A 20,935-nucleotide genomic window follows, 5' to 3' on the forward strand; every position below is an offset into this window, starting at 1 on the left:
GGCTTCTTCAAGATTAGATCTTAGCTAGGACTTGAAGTCAGGAGCTAAGAGACAACAGGGAGAGAATTCCAAGCATGGGAGACATCTAGTGAAAATGCAGTCAGGAGAGTGTCTTGTTTAAATAACAAGGATTTGTCATTGGATCATGAAGCATGTGGAAAAAAATAAGATACAAGAATACTGGAAGAGTAGGAAGGGCCCAGGTTATAAAGGGCTTTAAAAGTCAAACAGGGTTTTCTATTTGCTACTGAACCTAATAAGAGGAAGCCACTGGAGTGTATTGAGTTGGAGGAGTTGAGGAGGGGATTGGTGACATGCTCAAACCTGTGCTTTAGAAATCAATGTTAGCTCAATGAAGTGTAGACTAGATTTCAGAGAGACCTGAGGCAGTAAGACCAACCAGAAGGCTATTGCAATAGCTCTGGTGTGAGGTGATGACAGTAGACAATGACTTCTAGAATATAGGCAGTTGAGAGCCTAGGTGAATGGGAGGATGGTGGTGCCCTCTACAGTAACAGAAGTTAGGAAGAGGTGAGGGCTTAGAGAAGAAGGGAAGGAGAAGATAATGAGCCCCATTCTGGATGAAAAGCACCACGAAGTACAGCAGTGACTGAATGGTACTTGTTTAAACAAAAGCCCATTGTTACTTTTTAGAGACAAGAGTGACAGAACATGAACTTTTCTACTTTAAAGAAATGAAAATAATTCTCTTCTATACCTTTAGCTGTCTAAAGAAGTTACAGTGATTTATACTGCTACCTTATAAAAGTGGAGCCATTAAAAGTTAAAATGAAAAAAAAGGAAGAGTATTGTCCAAATCCCAGTAGCTCTCAATAAACCAGGAATTTAAGTTTTATAGTTTTTGGGGGGATGTGAATAATAATAGCTACTTTCTCCCATAAATTCATTGAGCTTAATCTCAGCCTCACTTCTGGATTCCAGTTAGAAATTTCATCTGGGAAATATTTGCTGTTCCTTTAGAATGGAAAAGCATATTAGAAAAGTTTCAGCCAGCGGGCCTCATGGCTTCTGCTCGAGGGGGCACTGGCAGCACCACCGCCTGCTCCAGTTCCTGAGGCTAGAGGGTGTGATAGTAATGGCAATTAAAGATTCCCCTGTATTGGCTTGGTTTTCAAATTGATTGTGTTAAAACCCAGAGTTTGTTAATCCCACCTGTGGGATGGGCTTGTTGATGTGAAAAGAAAGTCCTGAAGTGGGAGGAGCTGGTGATGTAGATTTGGAGAGACACTAGAGAGAGGCGGAAGATCTTTTTGGAAGCAGCACCTCGTGGAGAGAGAGAGACTAAGAGAATTGCTGGTGGCCGCTTTGAATTGCCCTGGACTTTTGAGACCTGCCCCCTGAGCTGCCAAGGACTGAGGAGACATGGCTGTTTTGCTGGTACTTTGTCTGTCTGTTTTGATGTTGTTTTGCCAGATTTGTCCACTGGTGAAAGACAGTCCTTTTGTTGAAGAAGTCCTGGAACCTGGCTGTTCGCTAAGAAGCCCTGAGACTGTCCTGCAGACAGAGAGTGGATACTGTCCACTGGTGAGGGACAGTGCTGTTGTTGCAGGGGTCTGGAGACTGTCCTGCAGACAGAATGAATACTGTCCACTGGTGAAGGACAGTGCTGTTGTTGCAGGGGTCTGGGAGCCTTTCTGTTGGTTCAGAAGCCCTGAAGAAGGATTTTCTGGTTGTATGTTTACAGAAATCCTGGGAGAGGGTTTTGCTGATGTGTTCAGGGGTTCTAGGACTGTTCTACAGACAGAGGATAAATTCATGAAGGGACTGGCAATGTATCTTATGGCATTGCTAAGCCTTGTCTCCCCAGGAACTAAGATTACTGAGAACTTGCCTCGTGTCAAGATGAAGAAAAGACCTCCATTTGGGTATTAAGTGCTGTGTTTAAACTTGATGTAACTCTGGGGTAGATTCAATTGTGATCCAGGGGTGGGGAACTTTTGACCTTAAGTTTGGAAACTAATATCCATTTGAGAAGAGGGGCTTTGTGGTGGACTAAATGAAGGTAAAGCCTAGGGGTGGAGAAGTATTTAGAACAGAGACTTTGCAATTGATTGAATGATTGGAAGGTCCTGGGGTGGGGTAGTACTTGGAGATTATTTAATCACGCTTAGTAAATGCTGTATTTTGAATGATGTCATGTTTTGATCTTCTCTGTTCTTGGTTTGTCACTGAATAAAATAGAGAGCACCTATGCTGGTATTTTGAACCTGGGAAGTTGCCTTCTTTTGGCATTACATTACATTAATTTGGTTCTACTGATAGAATAAAATCAGGAGCTAAAGTATGGGTAAAATGATCTTCCAAAGGCTGCAGAGATTATAGCATATGGGAGGGATAACACTGTAACTATTGTTTATTCTGGAGAAGATGATTACAAAATTGTACCCTTAACTCATTTATTCTACCGTGAGTGAGGCTACGATAGTCTGGTTATTGTCTCTTTGCTTTTTCTTGATTTTTTGTTTGTTCACCTTGTTTGTTAGATTTGTTTCCACAGGCTTGGTATTCTCCATCTGTAGATGCCTGATAGCTTAAGCTGGATGTCACCCCCTGTCTGCAACTGTGATGTGTCACCCTTGGACCTGGCATCAAGCATATTAAGAACTGACCTCTCAAATGGGACCCCTTAGGACAGGGACAGCTCTACATCCGATTTCAGCAGCAAGTAGCCATAGAAGAAGAGATCTTCACCCCTTACCACAAGATTTTGGGGCCCCATTTATTTGGGGTGGGGGAATGATGGGGAGCTTGTGCTCAAGCCCCACCCTAAAATATGGTTTTCTGTGTTTATTGTGTGCTATTCTTAAAGAATGGCTGTCATGGCTTTTGTAACTGAAGTTAAGCATCTTAATAAAGACAGATGTGTCCGGCTTGCCCTGGTTCATGATATAGCAGAGTGCATTGTTGGTAATACAGCCTCTGCAGATAACATCCCTAAAGAAGAAAAACACATGGGGTGGCTAGGTGGTTCAGTGAATAGAGCACTGACCCTGGAGTCAGGAGAACCCGAGTTCAAATCTGACCTCACACTTAACACACACACAAAACTAGCTGTGTGACCTTGGCCAAGTCACTTAACCCCAATTGTCCTGCCTTCCCCCCTCCAAAAAGTAAAAAAAAAAAAAAGAGAGAGAAAACACAGGAGAGCAGGAGAGAAAAGGAAGCTATGAAGCAGTTAACACAGCTGCTATCAGAAGATATCAGGAAAGAAATCTACGATCTCTGGGAAGAGTATGAGAACCAATACAGTACAAAAGTTAAGTTTGTGAAACAGCTACACCAATGTGAAATGATTATCCACGCATTCGAGTATGAGGACCTAAAGAACAAACCTGAAAGGCTTCAGGAATTCTATGACTCAACTGCAGGAAAATTCAGCCATCCTGAAATAGTCCAGCTTGTTTCTGAACTTACAGCAGAAAGAAATGCTAAAATTGCTGCAACAACCAGTGAACCTCACCCTTGACGTGGTTTTTTGTTTTTGTTTATTTGTTTTTAAAGATTCTGTAATCATGTAATAAATATTTTATTTTATGATTAAAAAAAAAAGAAAAAAGTTTCCCCAACCATTCTTTTAGAGTGTTTTTACTCTAATTCTTCTCAGTGACCATTAAACCAATTTCTGCAAACATCTAAATCAGTCAGTTCTACAACCCATTCTATAGTGACTCTGGTGTAAATTAATGGGTAAGCAGATTTTAACACACCACAAACTACCAAGCAAATAGCTGTTCAAAAATAGAATAGGCTATTTTATTAAGCAATGAGATTTCTTTCACTGGAAGTATTCATGAAGAAGCTACAGTAGATGACCACTTGTCCAAGATACTAAAAAAGAGCTCCTGTGATATTCTGTAATTCTCCTTAAAGTAATATAACTCAAAATAATTCTAGTACTCTATTGCCTGAACCACCCAAAGCATATTGTGGAATAATGACTAGAGTTGTGGAGTGCCTTGAGGTTTGCAAAGTAAATTTCATATATTATCTCATTTGAATTTCACAACAACCCTGTGAGGTATGCATTATCATCCCTATTTCTTTAAATGCCTTGTCCAGAGTGTATGGTTACTGTCTGATTCATGATTCAAATTTTCATCTTCCTCACTCCAAGTCTAAAACTCTACACATTATTCTATGATACCCTTTAGGTGGTTCAGTGAATAGAGTGCTAGAATTGGAGAAAGACCTGAGATTGCAACCTACCTCAGACATTTGGCAGCTGTGTCCTTTTAGACAAATCACAACTTCACTTCAGTTTCTTCATCTGTAAAATAGGGAGAAGAGCTTCTAGAAACTTTCCCAGCATAAAAGTGCTATATAAATATTAGTTACGGTACCATGTGGAGGAAGGACAAGGCAAGGGTGACAGCTAATGGATGTTCATTAAACAATATGTACAAGCCCAACACTGGGTTGCAACAGCCTGAGACATGATAATCCAGTTCCCAATATTAGAAATTTTCTGAACTCAGTATTTTAAATACTGTCCTACTGTCATTGATGACCATCTTGTTCTCCCCAGCTTCTAGGTCAAATCTTGTAGCCTCTTCTCTGAACAAAATCAGCAAGTCAACTATCATTTATTAAGTACTTGCTACATGGCATACACTACGCTAAGCACTGGGGACACTTATAAGCATGAGCTTCTGCCCTCAAGTAGCTTACACAGGGAAGACAACATGCAAACTATGTACAAACAAGCTACATATAGGATGAACAGAAAATAATCAACAGAGAGGGCACCAGAATTAATGACTAGGGGAGGCTTCCTGTAGAAGGTGGGGTTTTAGCTGGGATTTGAAGAAAGCCAGGGTAGCCAGGAGGAAATGAGAAAGGAGGGAATTCCAAGCATGGGGAACAGCCAGAGAAAATGCCTGGAGTCTGGAGATGGAATGTCTTATGAAGGAATAGAAAGAAGGCCAGTGTCACTGAAATGAAGAGTACATGGTGGTGGTCATAAGGTGTAAGAAGACTAGAATGGTGGAAGGGGAGCCAGGTTATGGAGGGCTTTGAAACCAAACAAATTATTTTATTTTTAGTCCTGGATGTTATAAAGAGCTACTGGAGTTTATGGGGAGGTTGGGGGGAGCGAAACAGGGATTTTTTTTTTTTGATAATTCACTTTAGGAAAATCACTAGTGGCTGAATGGAAGATGGTTTGGAGTGGGGAGATTTGAAACAGGCAGACCCACCAACAGGCTATGGCAACAGTCCAGGTGTGAAGGCCTGCACTAGAATTAGGGCAGGTCAAAAGAGCAAAAGTGGCATATCCAGATGTTGCAAAGGCAAAACTGATAGGCCTTGGCAACAGCTCAGATATAGGGCTAAGAATGAAGAATCCAGGATGACTCCTCTGAACCTGAGAGACTGGATGTTGGTGCCCTTTACTGTAATAGGGGAACTGGGGGGCAGGGGCAGGGTTAGGAGGAAAGATAATCAGTTCTGTTTGGACATATGGAATTTAAGATGTCTACTGGGCATTCAATTCAAGATGTCTGAAAGGTAGTTAAAGATGCAAGACTAAAGGAGAGCAGAGAGAATGAAGCAGTAAAGGTAGATTTAAGAATCAACAAAGAAATGGTAATTAAATCCATGGGAACTGATGAGATCACCAAGTGGGGTAGTACTGAGGGGAAAGAGGATCCAGGACAGAATCCTGAAGGACACCTATGCTTAGAGGGCATGATTTGGAGGAGGATCCAGCAAAAGAGACAAGAGTGGTCAGATAGGTAGGAGAAAAACCAGGAGAGAATGATGTCCTGAAAATATAGAGGGAAGAAAGTATCAAGGAGTAGAGAGAACAATGTCAAAGGCTGCAGAGAGGCCAAAAAGAAATGACAATTGAGAAGAGGTCACTGGATTTGACAACTCTGAGATCATCAGTAACTTTGGAGATAGAAGTTTTGGTGGAATGTTAAGGTTGGAAGTCAGATTGTAAGGGGTTAAGAAGAGGCTGACAGTAGAGAACAGCAACTGTAGACCTGCCTTTTTGAGGAGTTTAGCTACAAAGGCAGAAGAGAAATAGGAAGACAGCAGGGATGGAAGAATCAAGTAAGGGTTTTTTCAAGATAGGGGAGACATGAGCAAGTTTGTAGGCAATAGGAAAACTCCAGTAGAAGGAGAAATCAAAAATAAGTGAGAGTGAGGATGACAGAGGGAACAATCTGTTAGAGGAGACAGGATAGAATGAGATCACTTAAACAAGTAGAGGGATTAACACTTGTAAGAAGCAAGGTCACTTGATCTTGAGATGATGGCAGAAAGCATCAGTGATAGATGAGGAAGAGGGGATAAGAGGGAGGTCACTGTAAATGACCTCAAATTTTTTTCAGTAAAATATGAAGCAAGAATCTTAGCTGAGCAAGTGGAGGGAAGGGGAGCCATGAAAGATTTGAAGAGGGATGAAAAGATGTGGAAGAGTCACTGTGGAGAATGAAATAGTGAGTTCATAAACAAAGTCCAGATTGCCTAGCTGTAGTGAGGGCCTAGTAGAAATTATGTAACACAAATTTGTAATGGACCCAGTTAGAATGGTTGTATGATTTTCTCCACCGTAGTTCTGCAACACAGGTATAAGCACAAAGGTGATAATTGGTAAGAATGATTCAAGGCCTCAGGCTCAGCTGGGCTTAAATGGCCATATGAGAAGATGACTAGGGATTCAAGAGAGGAGGGAAGTGTAAAATTGAGTTGGTTTACCAAAGAGTCAAGATAAAGAGAGAGTGGCTAGTGAGAGGAGATGCCATAGGAGAGAATTGAGAGGTCAAGAGATTGGAGGTCACAGTAAAGATGAAAAATAGGGTTATGTAAGAGAAGGCAAAGGGAGAGGTAAAAAGCCAATAGATTGTGGTTACCTAAGGGGATTTCAGAATTTTTGAACATGGAAGTGATACATTTGTGGGTGATGGCTAAATTGAGGGTATGACTGTTTGGGGCTGAGGTGGGGTGGAAGACTAACTCATGCGAAAACAGTAGGTTGAGGAACGGAGTGGTTAGGGAGGGAGAATCAGTATGTATGTTGAAGTCCCCTAATGTAAGAGCAGGAGTTGAGGAGAAAAGAAAAATTGTAAGCCAGGTATCCAAATGCACTGAAGAAGAAAGGGGAGTTGCCTGATGGTCTATAGATACTAGCTACCAAGATTTTGATTGGATGGTACATATGAGTAGCATGAACATCAAAGAAAAAGAGGTTACTGAGTGAAGAAGAGAATCTGGAAATGGCAATGGGGAGCAAAGAGTATTCCAACTCTCCCACCTTGACAAGTAAGGCAAGGAGAATGAGTGAAGGTACAGCCAGTACTGGAAAGGACAGCCAGGGAGTCTATGTCATCAAGGGAAAGCCAGGTTTCAGTAAGAGTTAATAGATGAAGTAGAAAAAGAATAGGTTTAAGATGAAGGAAAGTTTGTTGCCTATGGAACAGGCATTCCAGAGGGCACAGTGGAAGGACTGAGTGGAGTTAGGTTGAAATTTTGGGGTGGAAGGGTTGAAGAGAATGGGGATGAAGAATCAGGTGGTAGGGGATGTTGAGTGGGGTTTGATGATGATCTATAGAACTTCATGGTCACTGGATATGAAGAGTATGACTAGGTTTTAGAATTTTCATCATTGAGTGGAGGGTACCACTCCTCTACCCTCAAAGAAGAGGCACAGCAGGAGATGGGAAGTCTGAAGTCCAAGGGAGGGTTGTTCTTCTTTGCACTGGAGATTTTCCATATCTCAGCTGGGAAACTAGATCGCAGCAAGAGGCAGAATATGACTTGTGCTAGCACAGATGGAGGTGGTTGCTCTGGGGTAGATGAAAAATGCCCGGCCTGGCCCTTTACTCGGCAGCCTTTCTTCAGGGGACACACTGTGCTGAGAAGGAAATGGAAGGTTTAGTACACTAGCACACCTTCAGTCTGAGATCTTCCCAGCTGAGGCTGGCTATGAGGCAGGAGAATCTTAGAAATGAGATCTTTATCAGGGAAACTTGCATCAAAGGTTTCTTCCCCCTGCTTTTAATCTTAGTTTTATTGGGGGGTTTTTGCAAAAACTTTTTATATTTTCTGCTATCAAAATCATTCATTTTTTCTTCTGTGATCCTCTGTCCCTTGTTTGCTCATGAACTTTTCTCCAATCCATAGTTCTGATAGGTAATTTTTTCTCTGTTTATGCTATAACCTTTTATATCTAGGTCATGTATTCATAAGGTGCTTATCTTGGTATATGTTGTATGTGCTCTTGATCTAACTTCTTCCATAACTGCTTGTCTAATTTTCCCAGATGTTTTAAAATCAAATTATTTAGTCCTTATCCCAGTAGCTAGGTTCTTTGTGTTTATCAAATACTAGGCTACTAGATTCATTTGCTTCTGCATGCTGTGTTCCTAATCTGTTCCGGTAGCCAATTTCTCTATTTTTTAGTCAGTACCAAACTGTTTTAAGAATTACTGCTTTTTAATAAGTATAATATGAAGTCTACAATAGGATCAAATGCCTACATCTGTATAATTTAAACTAGGCTTGCAGATTAAAAAGGACTAAAAAACTCTTAATCATGGCACCCTGTAATGGGAATGTAAATTTTTAAGATCTTCCCTGCCCCTAGGCTAAAGTGCACCTGGAGCCTGGGGTGGGAGACTTGTTTTTCAGTAGATACTTTTTGATTGGCCAGTGGGTCCTGAAGGTTGTTACATTCTCTGAGCCAGGAGAAGGCTATATAAACCCTGATTTGAGGCTTTATTTTGGGGCTCATTTTGAGAAGTGTTCTGTGATTTGATCAGATGAGACTCTGGGAAGCCCGTTGTTGAGAGCCCCCTGGCTTTGAAAAATACAGATGTTGATTTGGTATGGATGTAATGGTTGGACAGCTTGGAAACCTGTCTACTTGATTTGTTTCTCTGTCTTGATAATTCTGTCTGTATACTCTGAAGTTCGGGGTGCTGACCTTTTTCCCCTGAACTAGGTAAATGATACATATTTGATTGATTAAAGTAAGCTTGTTAACTCATTTTTGAGGTGCTTTCCTTTAACAAAGCAGATCGAAGAACCTGTGTTGGCAGCCACCCTAGGGACGCTTGGGGTGCTTGCTGCTACACACCCATAGACTCTGGCTTGTCCATTTAACCAAAGGCACCCTACTACTGTGAATACAAAGACAACCCAAAGAAATGGAAAAATGTTCTCATCTCTCCCACCCGACCCTGACAACACCCCCCACCCGCTGCCCTGCTCCCTGCTCCTCCCCCATAAAAAAGCAGGCAAAAATGTCAGATCTACTTACCCACACCAGTAAACAAGTTTGGAGGCTAGTAGTCTATAATGATGCAATTATGAAACTTTATTTGTTTTTAAGTATTTTTCCTGAGGAAAACATTTCATTTTAAAAGAAGTTTATAATTAGAACAAAAGTAACTGGAATAGAAATATCTTATCTCCTACAGACATTTCAGTCATCACTACTGAGGCTATATTTTAAGAATTCTTTGTAAAAGACAACATTTCTAGAATGCTCATTTTTCTCCAGCATTGGGGATTTAGCCTCACACAGTCAGAGGAAGCAACCAATTTTTCCAGGGCATACAACTTCCATTTCATGCCCTCTGATGTGAAGGTGGCTCAGCAAAGAATTTGTCTTGATATTTGACAGTTATCAGAAGTAAAAGAGACCAATTTTTGGAACCCAAAAGCTAAGATCCATATGAAATACCCTTCAAAGCAAAAATGCCTAGCCAACTCAGAATAGCAAGAACACCAAGTTTAAAGATGACAAAGGGGAGGCCAGGTAGCACAGCGAGTAAGAGCACCGGCGCCAGTGTCGGGATGACCTGGGATCGAATCCGGGCTCAGACACTTAGCACCCACCCAGAAACACCTGGCCACGTAACCTTGAGCAAGTTACTTAACCCCGATTGCTTAGGGGTGGCCAGGTGGCTCAGTGAGTAAGAGCACTGGCCCCAGTGTCAGGATGACCTGGATCAAATCCAGGCTCAGATACTCAGCACCACACCCAGAAATAACTGGCCATGTAACCTTGAGCAACTTACTTAAACCCGACTGCTTAAAGAAAAAATGATAAAGAGAGAAACCACCTCCTTAGCTTGCAATAAGCTAGCAGTAGACTTTCATTTAAAAGAAGCCATTAGCTTCCTCATAACTATACGTGGCTGTTCAAAAAGTGTCTGAGTACCACATACAATCAGAGAAAATTTACTTTAAAAAGTTAAATAGGGATGAATATCACAAGGAATAATAAAGTCCTTGTACAATTCACTCAGTACTTCAGATTCATTTATGGAATTATCTGTCCTTTTAGAGTACAATTTGAAAATTGGAGACAGTAATTTATGCCTTAATTGACCTTGTTTCCCACTTCCAGAGGTGAAGGGCATGATCATAAAAGGAACACGTGGCTAAAAGACTCACAACAGTTTTTGTTCTAGTTGGTTCTTCAGTCTCAAGAGTCATTCCCTTTAACTCAATAGTAAGATGTCCGGAACCCTCCTTAAAAACCAGTGGGACAAAAAAGTCTGATGTCTCTGTTAAGCTCCCCTTAGACAATGTGCCTTGCTCGTCTGAACTCCTTTTGCTGGCTACTGTATCCAAAGAAGATGAAGACAATGGATATGCTTTGTTCATATTCCAACAAATATCTGATTTCCAGCTCTCCATGTTGCTCTTATCATCCGATGCTGAAAAAGTCTGTTGTTGAGTTTGTTTATCGGAGTTTAGATACAGCCTGGACCAGTCAGCTCCATATGCCAATGAATCATGCGACTTATACGACACAGGGATAAAGGACCCCTCCTTCCCCTCCTCTAAGAAGAAATAAGGCAATAAAAAAAAAAAAGTTTCATGTTTCTGTGTCCATTAAGGTTATCAGTTATCATCAGCTAATAATGTTCTTTTTCCATCAATTCCTCCAAAATGACTAAATAAGAGCACTAAGGAAAATGAGTTACAAGCATAGGCGGAAGTAACATGGTTAAGAGTTTAGAGGTTAGTAGTTAAAAGTTGATGAGAAAAATAATAGGAAACTAGTAAAGGTAAAATAGTCAGACTGCTAAAAGGAATGTAATAAAGATGATAAATTTCTCAGAAGTCAGTGAATCCCTTCTTGACTACTACTTTAGGAGGCCAAAGAGAATTAGAAGCCAAAAAAAAAAAAAAGCTAAAGCTTTCTTTGCCAAGTCTAGAAAATTGCCTTCTCCCCTACTCAAGCTTGATCAGAATTTTTTTTCTTTACTGGTCTAAAACCTAGAGGTTGAGGCTGGTAGTCAATCCAGAAAAAGCTCCACTAAAGGCAAGGGCTAGAACTACATAGGACTTTGGTGGCTGAGGTAAGAGAGGAAACAACTACAGCACCCAGAAATAGCAGTTAAACAAAGACAGCAGAGCAAAGAGGAAACTACACACTGGAACCCAACTTTTTACAGCAAATTTGTGGGCTAATGCGGGTACAAGAGCATGCCCTGGGTGTCAGCCAACCCTGCAGCAACACTGATGCTGGGGACCTGGACAGAAAGACATTCTGAGTATGTCAGCAGCTGCCTGAGGACTCCTTTTGGTACCACAGGAATGAAGAGGTGCTGACTGGCTGGCATCATTACCATAACATAGGGATTGGAAGGGACAGTTGTCCTGGGATAAGGAAGCTCTTTTCATGATACTGGCTTCAGAGAAAGGGCCTTGGTCTCTGGTGACCTATAGGATAATTCAGAGCTAACCCTGGCCATGCTTCCTGATCCAACTCACCCAATGGCTTTTGGCAGTTGAGGATCTTAAAGCCACTATGCATGCAGGCAGCCAGAAGTAGGTGAGAATACACAGGGTGCCACTTGAGCCTCCACACACCTCCATTTACATGAGTGTCATCAAACGGGTGGTTCATGTTACGGGTGTCCCATAGGAGAATGTGCTCATCATAACTGAAACCAATGAATCATAGCAAAATTGTCAGAGAAAGCCAAACTCAAATTATCACCAGCAGCAGCTCAAAAGACACCTGGGCGATAAAAAAACACCCTCCAGAGAGAGAGAACAAGGCACAGTTCCTGTCATCTTTCTCAACCCCATTATGGAAAAGTGTCTCTCCTCAAATTCAGTACAGTTATGGGCCAGGAGCTGGTTTAGATGAGTATAACAAACTACCACCCACCACAAACTCAAACAGAGAGAAAGGAAGAAAGGGAGGGAGGGAGGTAAACAAACAAACTTAAGGAGGACTAACCTTCCTGTGGCCAGAATATTCTCCTGGTGTGGATTGCTCTGAATACTGCACACACCCATTGAATGTCTGTAATAAGAGGTAGTCTATGAGACAGCAGAAAGCAATAATAAACAAGTAGTATGAAGATAACAAGACTATCTCCTGGCAAACTCCATATAAGAAGGCCCATGGAATAGAGTAAAGAAAAAGCAGGTGAGGAGGTAAGGAAGGTCAAATTAATGGATGACTCTAAATGCAAGTTTGATTACAAGGGTTCCTGAGACAAGCATGCATTCTCTGACCAGCTGGCACCATGGGATTGTACCTCTTACTGGTAAATAAAGGGCTATTCACATTGCTCCTGGTATCCCAGCCTTTCAGAAGCCCATCATCTCCACCTATGTGAAGACAGAAAAGTTCATCAACAATAGCACTTGTAACAGACAAAGTTCAGAATCTGAGAATCGTTAATAAAAAGATTTGTTCTTGTGGCCTCGAGGACACAGATCCCCCACCCCTGCCTATGACACTTCTCTGAGGGTTGACTAATCCCAAAGAACAGTTCTGATTATAACCCTCACCTACAGACATAAGTAAGTACTCTATGGAACACTAGAAAAGAGACCACTATTTTTTCTCTTTTTTCCATTATATTCTTCCCCCTCCCTTCACTCCCCTTCTCTTTGGGAAGGTAAATTATGAACAAAAGTTGATTAACCAAGTGCAACTCAAATAATCCAAGGTTGTATCCATAGTGATGTGGTCAAAACTGCCAGTGTGTTGCCTAAAATACTTGAGGATTTGATGTCAAGGAAAGTGATGGCCTTTACCAAATTCTGACCTGAATAGACTATGTCTGTTTGCCAGTAATCGAAGGCAGCAATCCAGGCTTCAAAGTCATGAGCCTTCCAATCTGACAGACTGTGTATTGAAGGCTCTGTTTCATCCACAGCAAGGAAGTGGAGGTACCCCTTTGAGTCACTACTAATGATTCTTAGAGGTTGACCATTGGCCCTAGAGATGCAGTCAATAAGAAAAGTGAGTTGAAATCTATTTGCTGATTTGAACCCACCACCCCCCCTCCCATCTCAAGCTCAGGATACGATAAGAAATATCATGGGGAAAAGTCTCAACCTCAAAATACAATCATCTTTAAAGCATTATACCCTAATTTTACCTCTCTACAAAGAATAAGCCTTAGCTGGCCAAGGCTGACTTTAGTATTTGGGGAAGGCCCCAGTTTCCACTTAAGATTACGAAGACCAGGGGTGGCCAGGTAGCACAGCAAGTAAGAGCACCAGCTCCAGTGTTGAGAAGACCTGGAGATCGAATCCCGGGCTCAGACACTTAGCACCCACCCAGAAACACCTGGCCGTGTAACCTTGAGCAAGTTACTTAACCCCAATTGCTTAGGGGCAGCCAGGTGGCTCAACGAGTAAGAGCACCGGCTCCAGTGTCGGGATAACCTGGATCAAATCCGGGCTCAGATACTCAGCACCACACCCAGAAATAACTGGCCGTGTAACCTTGAGCAAGTTACTTAACCCCGATTGCTTTAAAAAAAAAAAAAGATTACAAAGACCAATAAATATCAGCTTTTCCAGATAAAAGATCATTATCACTATCATCTATTTAAATGGCAATGATGTCATAATCCAAGATTTGTGAGACTAAAAACAATGGCAAAAACAGTTGCATTCAGCTATTTGAAAATAAAAACTGGCTGTCAAATAAGTGACAATGGATCCCAGCAATTTACCTTGTGGCTTGTCCGGCTGACCAGTCTAGAGACAATGCAATACGATGTTGTCCTAGGGCTTTCTTAAGAAGTGGCTGTAATACGTAATGGTTCTTCTACTAGAAGCAAAAAAGAATCTATCAAGGGGAAGCATGGGTTCAGAATAAAAAACCACTCTTCCCTCTTAATCTAGGCAAGCAAATCAGCCAATATTCAAAGAAGCTAAACACTGACAGTTAGAAATCTCTGCAAGTCTTCATTCCTGCCTGCTATCTCAGAGGAAGAATTGCTGCTCTCTGTCTCTGAGGGCCCTTTTTCTTTCACGGTGATCTCTGTCAATGTGATCTTTGTCACTGTAATGAAATAGGACTGGGCCAGCCCCAACAAAGGAGGCACCATGGTGGGGCTAAGCCAAGATGGCAGAGTAGAAGCAGGACCTCTCTGCTGCTCCGGCTTCCACCTTCCCCATGTAAATCCATGTAAAAAAGGGACTCTAAACAAACTTTGGAGCTGCAGAACCCACAAAATGACACAGAGAAGCTAACCTCCCACTGAGGACAGCAGGGCAGGCTGGCAGGAATCGGCCAGCACAGCACTCTGGGAGCCGAGCCAAGCCCCAGGGTGGGCCTGACCAGCCGAGGCCTGAGGGACTCCAGAACAGCAGCAGCTGTGGCTGTTTCCAGATTTATCAACACACAGATGTGAAGGACAAAGTGAGAGGTCAGTGCAGTCTGGACTTTGGGACCAGTAAGTGGGAGTGCGTGGCTTTTGCCCCCCAGAGCAGGAAGCCACTGAGGCACCGGCACAGCCAGGCAGCACCTCGTGGCAGCTTCAGCTCCTGGCCTGCAGAGTGTAGGGGGACCAAGCACCAATCTGAGGGGTAATCGCTCTTGCTTTAACCTGCTTGGATCTGGATTGCAGTCTAGGGTGGAGGTTTTGGGGTGTATGTCCAGCTTGCCAGAGCGTGTGGAGACCTCAGAGAGGGTACCCATCTAATACCTCCGGCAACTGAGAAAACCCCAGCGTTTGGGACGAAGGCTCTCCTATCTGGTGGCAGAGTCCTACTGTGGCAAAAAGCCCAGGGGTCAAGTGACTGAGGGGCGACATGACCAGGCAAAGGAAACAAAGCAGACTGAAGATTCCAACATTACACTCCTATTTTAGGGACAAAAAGGAGCAAAGCATGGAACAGGAGGAAGACAGTGAAGTCAGAACTCCTGCACAAAAAGCTTCAAAGGAAAATATGAGCTGGTTACAGGCCATAGAGGACCTTAAGAAGCAGATAAGAGAAGTGGAGGAAAAATTGGGAAGAGAAATGAGAACAATGCAAGAATATTATGAAATGAGAGTCAACAGCCTGACTGAGGAAAATAACACTTTAAAAAACAGACTGACTCAAATGGCAAAAGAGGCTCAAAAAAGCAATGAGGAGAAGAATGCCTTAAAAAGCCAAATTTGCCAGATGGAAAAAGAATCTCAAAAGCTCAATGAAGAGAATCATGGCTTCAGAATTAGACTGGAACAAATGGAAGCTAATGATTTTATGAGAAACCAAGATGCTGTTAAACAGATCCAAACAAATGAAGGAATAGAAGGCAATGTGAAATATCTCATGGGAAAAACCACTGACCTGGAAAATAGATCCAGGAAAGAGAATTTAAAAATTATTGGACTACCTGAAAGCCATGATCAAAGAAAGAACCTAGAAATCATGCTCCAGGAAGTTCTCAAAGAAAACTGCCCTGATGTTTTGGAAGCAGAGGGCAAAATAGAGGTTGAATGAATCCACCAATCACCTGCTAAAAAAGATCCCCAAAAGAAAACTCCTAGGAATATTATAGCCAGGTTCCGGAATTCCCAGATTAAGGAGAGAATATTACAAGCAGACAGGAAGAAACAATTTGAATATTGTGGAAACACAATCAGGATAACCCAGGATCTGGCAGCTTCTACACTGAGGGATCAAAGGGCTTGGAATATGATATTCCGGAGGGCAAAGGAGCTGGGATTAAAACCAAGAGTCACCTACCAAGCAAAACTGAGTATCATGTTTCAGGGGAAAGTATGGTCATTCAGTGGAATAGAGGGCTTTCAAGCATTCTTGCTGAAAAAAACAGCTGAACAGAAAATTTGACATTCAGATACAAGAAGCAAGAGAAGCATGAGAAGGTAAACAGGGAAAAGAAATCATAAGGAACTTTTCAAAGTTGAACTATTAACATTCCTACATGGAAAAACAATAATTGTAACTTATAAAACTTCTCAGTAGCTGAAGGGAATAGAAATATATATATATATATACACATATATATGTCTATATATGAGGGTATATGGCCATATGAATACATATATGAATGTGTGTATATATGTTTACAGGTATACATAGATAGAGGGCACAGGACCAATTTAACAGGAAGCGATGATACTTAAAAGGTGAAATTAAGAGGTAAGAGAGGAATATAATGAGAGGAGATGGGGAGAGACAGAATGGGGTTAACTATCTCATACAGAAGAGGCAAGGGGAAATGGTTACAATGGAGGGGAAGACTAGGAAGGCAAAAGGGAATGGGTCAACCTTATTCCCATTGAATTTGGCTTGAGGAGGGAATCAAATACACACTAAATAGGCTATCTCATCCTAGAGGAGAGTAGGGGGGGAAGGGAATGAGAGGGGGGATGATGGAAGGGAGGGCAGGCTGGGGGGAGGGAAGTTGGAAGCACCCACTTTTGAAAAGGGACAGGATTAAAATAGGGAATAGAACAAGTGGGAGGTGGAATAGGAGGGAGGGAAATATAGTCAGTCTTTTACAATATATCTACTATGTTATTGTTTTGCATTAGCCACACATGTACATCCTATACTGAACTGCTTATCTTCCCAGTAAGGGTGGGTGACAAGGGAGGAAGGGAATGAATCTGGAATTCAAAGTTTTAAAATCAAATATTCAAATATGTATGTATATGCGTGTGTGCGTGTGTGTGTGTATATATGTACTATTATCAATACTATTTTACATGTAATTGGGAAATTAGATATACAGGCACTGGGGCATAGAGATCCACTGGAAAAGTTGAAAGGGATATGGGAGAAAATATGGGAGAGAGCAGATTGGAGGGGATATCCTGTGGGACTGCTATTTTGGGGAGGTGGGTAGGGGAAAAACGGGGAGAAAATTTGTAACTCAAAATCTGGCGGAAATGAATGATGTAAATCAGAAGTTAATAAAGCATTTGAAAAAAATGTTAAAAAGAAAGAAAGAAAGAAAATAGCTACACTAACTTAAAAAAAAAAAAGGAGGCACCACAGACACCCTCAGCACTGCCATTACCAGCATGGAAGCCAACATACCCCAATGAAAAATAACAAGTTTCTCTTCCCATGACTATTCAAGATTTCTAAGAAGATTAAAGTGATGCCCAATATAATAAAAACTTATTAATTCACCCAAGCTAGATGTGAATGGTGGTAGAAAATAACAACCTAATATCAATCTGGTAAAATATATGAGTTATAGATCATTTTCTCAAGAAATGGAGTTTCAAGTACCTTGGCATAGTCGCAAAATCACTGGATTTGGAGAGAAAACCTGGGTTCAAATCCCAGCTCTGCCATTTACTACCTGTTTGACCATAGGCAAAGTCAGACATTAACCTCTCTGAACCTCGGTTTCTCACATATGAAATGAGGAGACTGCACTAGATGACCTACAACATCCTGAATAGGTGCAAGTAGTTCAAAGAATATTTGCTGGTTTGGGCTGACAAGAATATAAGACAAATGGATCAAAGATTATCGTAGAAAAATCTAACTATTTTAATATATTAAATAATATTTATATTGTACTTAAAATCTGCAGAGAACTTTGAAACATTACTTGCTATTCACAACAACTCTATGAATTAATTACTATTATCATATCCATTTTACATTTTAAAAAAAGCCTTTAGAAAGAACAACTTGACTCACATAGCTAGTAAGTGTGTGAAAGGCAAGAATCAATTAATCAGGTATCTATGTGCTTAATAGGCTTTATACTAGGACCTGGAGGTACAAATTGTTAAAAAAAAAAAATGAAACAACTCCTACTGCTCTCAGATAGTACATTCTATCCAAGTAGAGAAAATATACATATATAAATATATATAGAATACATTCAAAATAAAGACAAATTGCTTATGGAGCGAAACTATTAGAAGATGGAGAGATGAGGAAAATTTTTCTGGAAGTGATACTTGAGCTGCTTTTATGAAGGTGATACTTTGAAGATAGTGAAGGGTTCTGTGAGGCAGAAGTGAGAAGAAAATAAGTGCATTCCAAAAATGGGGAAAGGCCAGGGTAAAGGTACAGGGAATGCCATGTGTGAGAAAGAGAGAGAGAGAAAGAGAAAAGGCCAGTTTGGCTCAGTCTCAGGACCGAGGGAAAAGGACCAGCATATATAATTAAGCTAAAAAGAAACAACCAAGGCCTGTCCTAACTCTAAGTCCAAAGCTCCTTCCAACTTGATACCAGAGGTTCTTCCCCTTTTTATGGCACAGACTTCACCGGCAATCTGGTGAAGTCTACTGGGACTCCTCAAAATAAAGTATTGTAACCTACATTCATAATTGAAGTAAATGCTAAATCTCAGTTAAAGGTTGATACAAATAAAGATGTACTTTTTTTCCCCATCCAAATTCACAGACTCTTGAAATCTATCCAGATTCCTTAGGAGTTGACAGACCCTAGGTTAAGAATCCCTGTACTATACGCATATTGTAAATACTCATTTCAAGACTTCAAGGAACTGGTACTCCACTGATGTAGACTGCAACCCCTCCATGCCTGTGCAGACTATCTTCATAAGTTGTTCTGGCCAAAGAAATTAATAAGCTGATGGCCAACATTCTGGCAATGATCCTGTCTAAACTTAGCGAAGCTGGCCCTATGATGGCAGGCACTCAATTCAGTAAGCACTTCTTAAAAGCTCACCATGTGCCAAGCGTTGTGCTAGCTGCTGAGGTTCACAATAACACAAGGGACTCATCCTCAATAAGGCTAGGGAACATTACCACTAGGTAGACAACAATATGTAAATGGATAAATAAATTCAAAATATATACAAATTAAACAAATTAATTCAGGGAAAAAGAGGGCTAACAACTAGGAGAATCAGGAAAGACTTCTATAGGAAGTGACTTTATTGAATCCTGAAAGACATCGGGATTTCAAGAGGAGATGTAGCCCCTCACCAGGGTCTGGCAATGGGGGAGGGCCTACCAGAGCTAGAGCTCCACTGATACAGCTTTGCAGAACAATCGCCTCCACATCAAGATGAACCATTAATGAGCAGAGAAGAACTGCTTACAATGACCATATTCAAAATTTAAAAGCAAATGCTGCTGAAGTAATATTAGAAGTTTGTTATCACACTTTTACTGAACCAAATTTTCTCTTGTTTATTCTAAAGATTTATTTAGTAAAACTCCACCCACCCACCAAAGAGTAGGAAGGGGGAGGCACAGAGCCAAGATGACCTAAGTAGAAGCAGGAAATTCCATGACCTCCCCTGACAACCTTATAAATACTTATAAAATATGACTCTAAACAAATTTTAGAGCTATAGAACCCACAAAGTTCCAGAGAGAAACAAATTTGCTGAAGGCAGCCTGGCAGGCCTACAGGAAGGGTTCATCACACCAAACTTGGAAATGAGCCCAATCCTGCCTGCCAGGCAGGATTTTAGCCCCAGGGAGGCAGCAACATATTTCAGGAGAGTAAATCACCAGCAGCTGTGGCAGTTTACAGACTTTTCAACCCATAAACGCCAAAAAGAAAGTAAAAGGTCAGTGGAACTCTGTTGGAAAGGAAGGGCGCAGTCTGGCCCGTCCCCAGGGCAAGAGGTGGAGGAGGCACAGCAGCAGCAGCATCTCCCGCTGCCTCAGGAGCTCCTGGCCTACAGATCAAAGGGGGACCAAGCGACCATTCAAAGGGTTGTTGCTCTGGCTTTGACCCACTTGGATCTAGGTCACTTTCTTGGGCAGTGGTCCTGGGGTGAGAAATGCCAGCTTGTCAGTGTGGTGTTGTAGTGAAGGCGCCCTCCTCAGACCTCTGACAACATCTGTGAAAACCCCAGTGATTTGGGACAAAGCTCTCCTCTCTGCAAGCAGAGTGCCACTGTGGCAAAGAGCTCAAAAGTCAAGTAATTGGATGGCAATGTGAACAAGCAGAGGGAACACAAACAGACCATAGAATCCTTTTTTGGGGACAAAAAGGATCAAGGCATGGAATGGGAGGAAGACAATGAAATCAAAACTCCTACATCAAAAGCTTCTAAGAAAAATATGAATTGGTTACAGGCCATAGAGGAGCTCAAGAAGGATTTTGAAAATTAAGTAAGAGAAGTGGAGGAAAAACTGGGAAGAGCAATGAGAATGATGCAAGAAAATCATGAAAAGAGAGTCAACAACCTGATTGAAGAAAATAACACCTTGAAAAATAGACTAACTCAAATGGCAAAAGAGGCCCCAAAAGCCATGAGGAGAAGAAAGCCAAATTTGCCAGATGGAAAAGGAATTTTAAAAACTCACTGAAGAGAAGAATTCCTTCAAAATTTGATTGAAACAAATAGAAGCTAATGACTTTATTTTTTTTTTTAAGCAATTGGAGTTAAGTAACTTGCTCAAGGTTACATGGCCAGTTATTTCTGGGTGTGGTGCTAAGTATCTGAGCCCGGATTCAATCCCCAGGTCATCCCAACACTGGGGCCGGTGCTCTTACTCACTGAGCCACCTGGCCGCTCCTCAGCTAAATGACTTTATGAGAAATCAAGAAACTATAAAACAGATCTAAACAAATAAAAAAATAGAAGGCAATGTGAAATATATAGCCCTGGTTAAAGGTTTGTATATCCAATTACCCAGTTGGGTTTCAGCCCCCTAGGCTTTGACTTTATAAGTATAACAAGTATTGTCACTTAGCATCAACAAAATATCCACCATGAATATCC

The 20,935-nt window shown here is 41.4% G+C and overlaps 1 protein-coding gene across 2 annotated transcripts in view; it reads right to left on the reverse strand.

Annotated features, from left to right (window-relative positions):
- PNPLA7 (patatin like phospholipase domain containing 7) overlaps positions 1 to 20,935 on the reverse strand; it is a 235,315-nt gene that overhangs the window by 208,793 nt on the left and 5,587 nt on the right. Inside the window, exons 4-9 of one of the 2 annotated variants that reach the window (XM_069072705.1) lie at positions 13,971 to 14,065; positions 13,053 to 13,225; positions 12,537 to 12,609; positions 12,233 to 12,298; positions 11,758 to 11,930; positions 9,326 to 10,820 (exon numbers count right to left, since the gene is read on the reverse strand). In XM_069072705.1, the coding sequence (XP_068928806.1) occupies positions 10,348 to 10,820; positions 11,758 to 11,930; positions 12,233 to 12,298; positions 12,537 to 12,609; positions 13,053 to 13,225; positions 13,971 to 14,065 (1,053 nt within the window). In that variant the 3' untranslated portion in view covers positions 9,326 to 10,347. Of the gene's footprint in view, positions 1 to 9,325; positions 10,821 to 11,757; positions 11,931 to 12,232; positions 12,299 to 12,536; positions 12,610 to 13,052; positions 13,226 to 13,970; positions 14,066 to 20,935 lie in introns of those variants that run through there. The other variant, XM_069072706.1, reaches the window with a different exon arrangement.

The sequence above is a fragment of the Petaurus breviceps genome, unplaced genomic scaffold (genome assembly GCF_028583685.1).
Source record: "Petaurus breviceps papuanus isolate PSGF00001 unplaced genomic scaffold, PetGlider_PUasm1.0 90847, whole genome shotgun sequence".
NCBI classification, from domain to species: domain Eukaryota; kingdom Metazoa; phylum Chordata; class Mammalia; order Diprotodontia; family Petauridae; genus Petaurus; species Petaurus breviceps.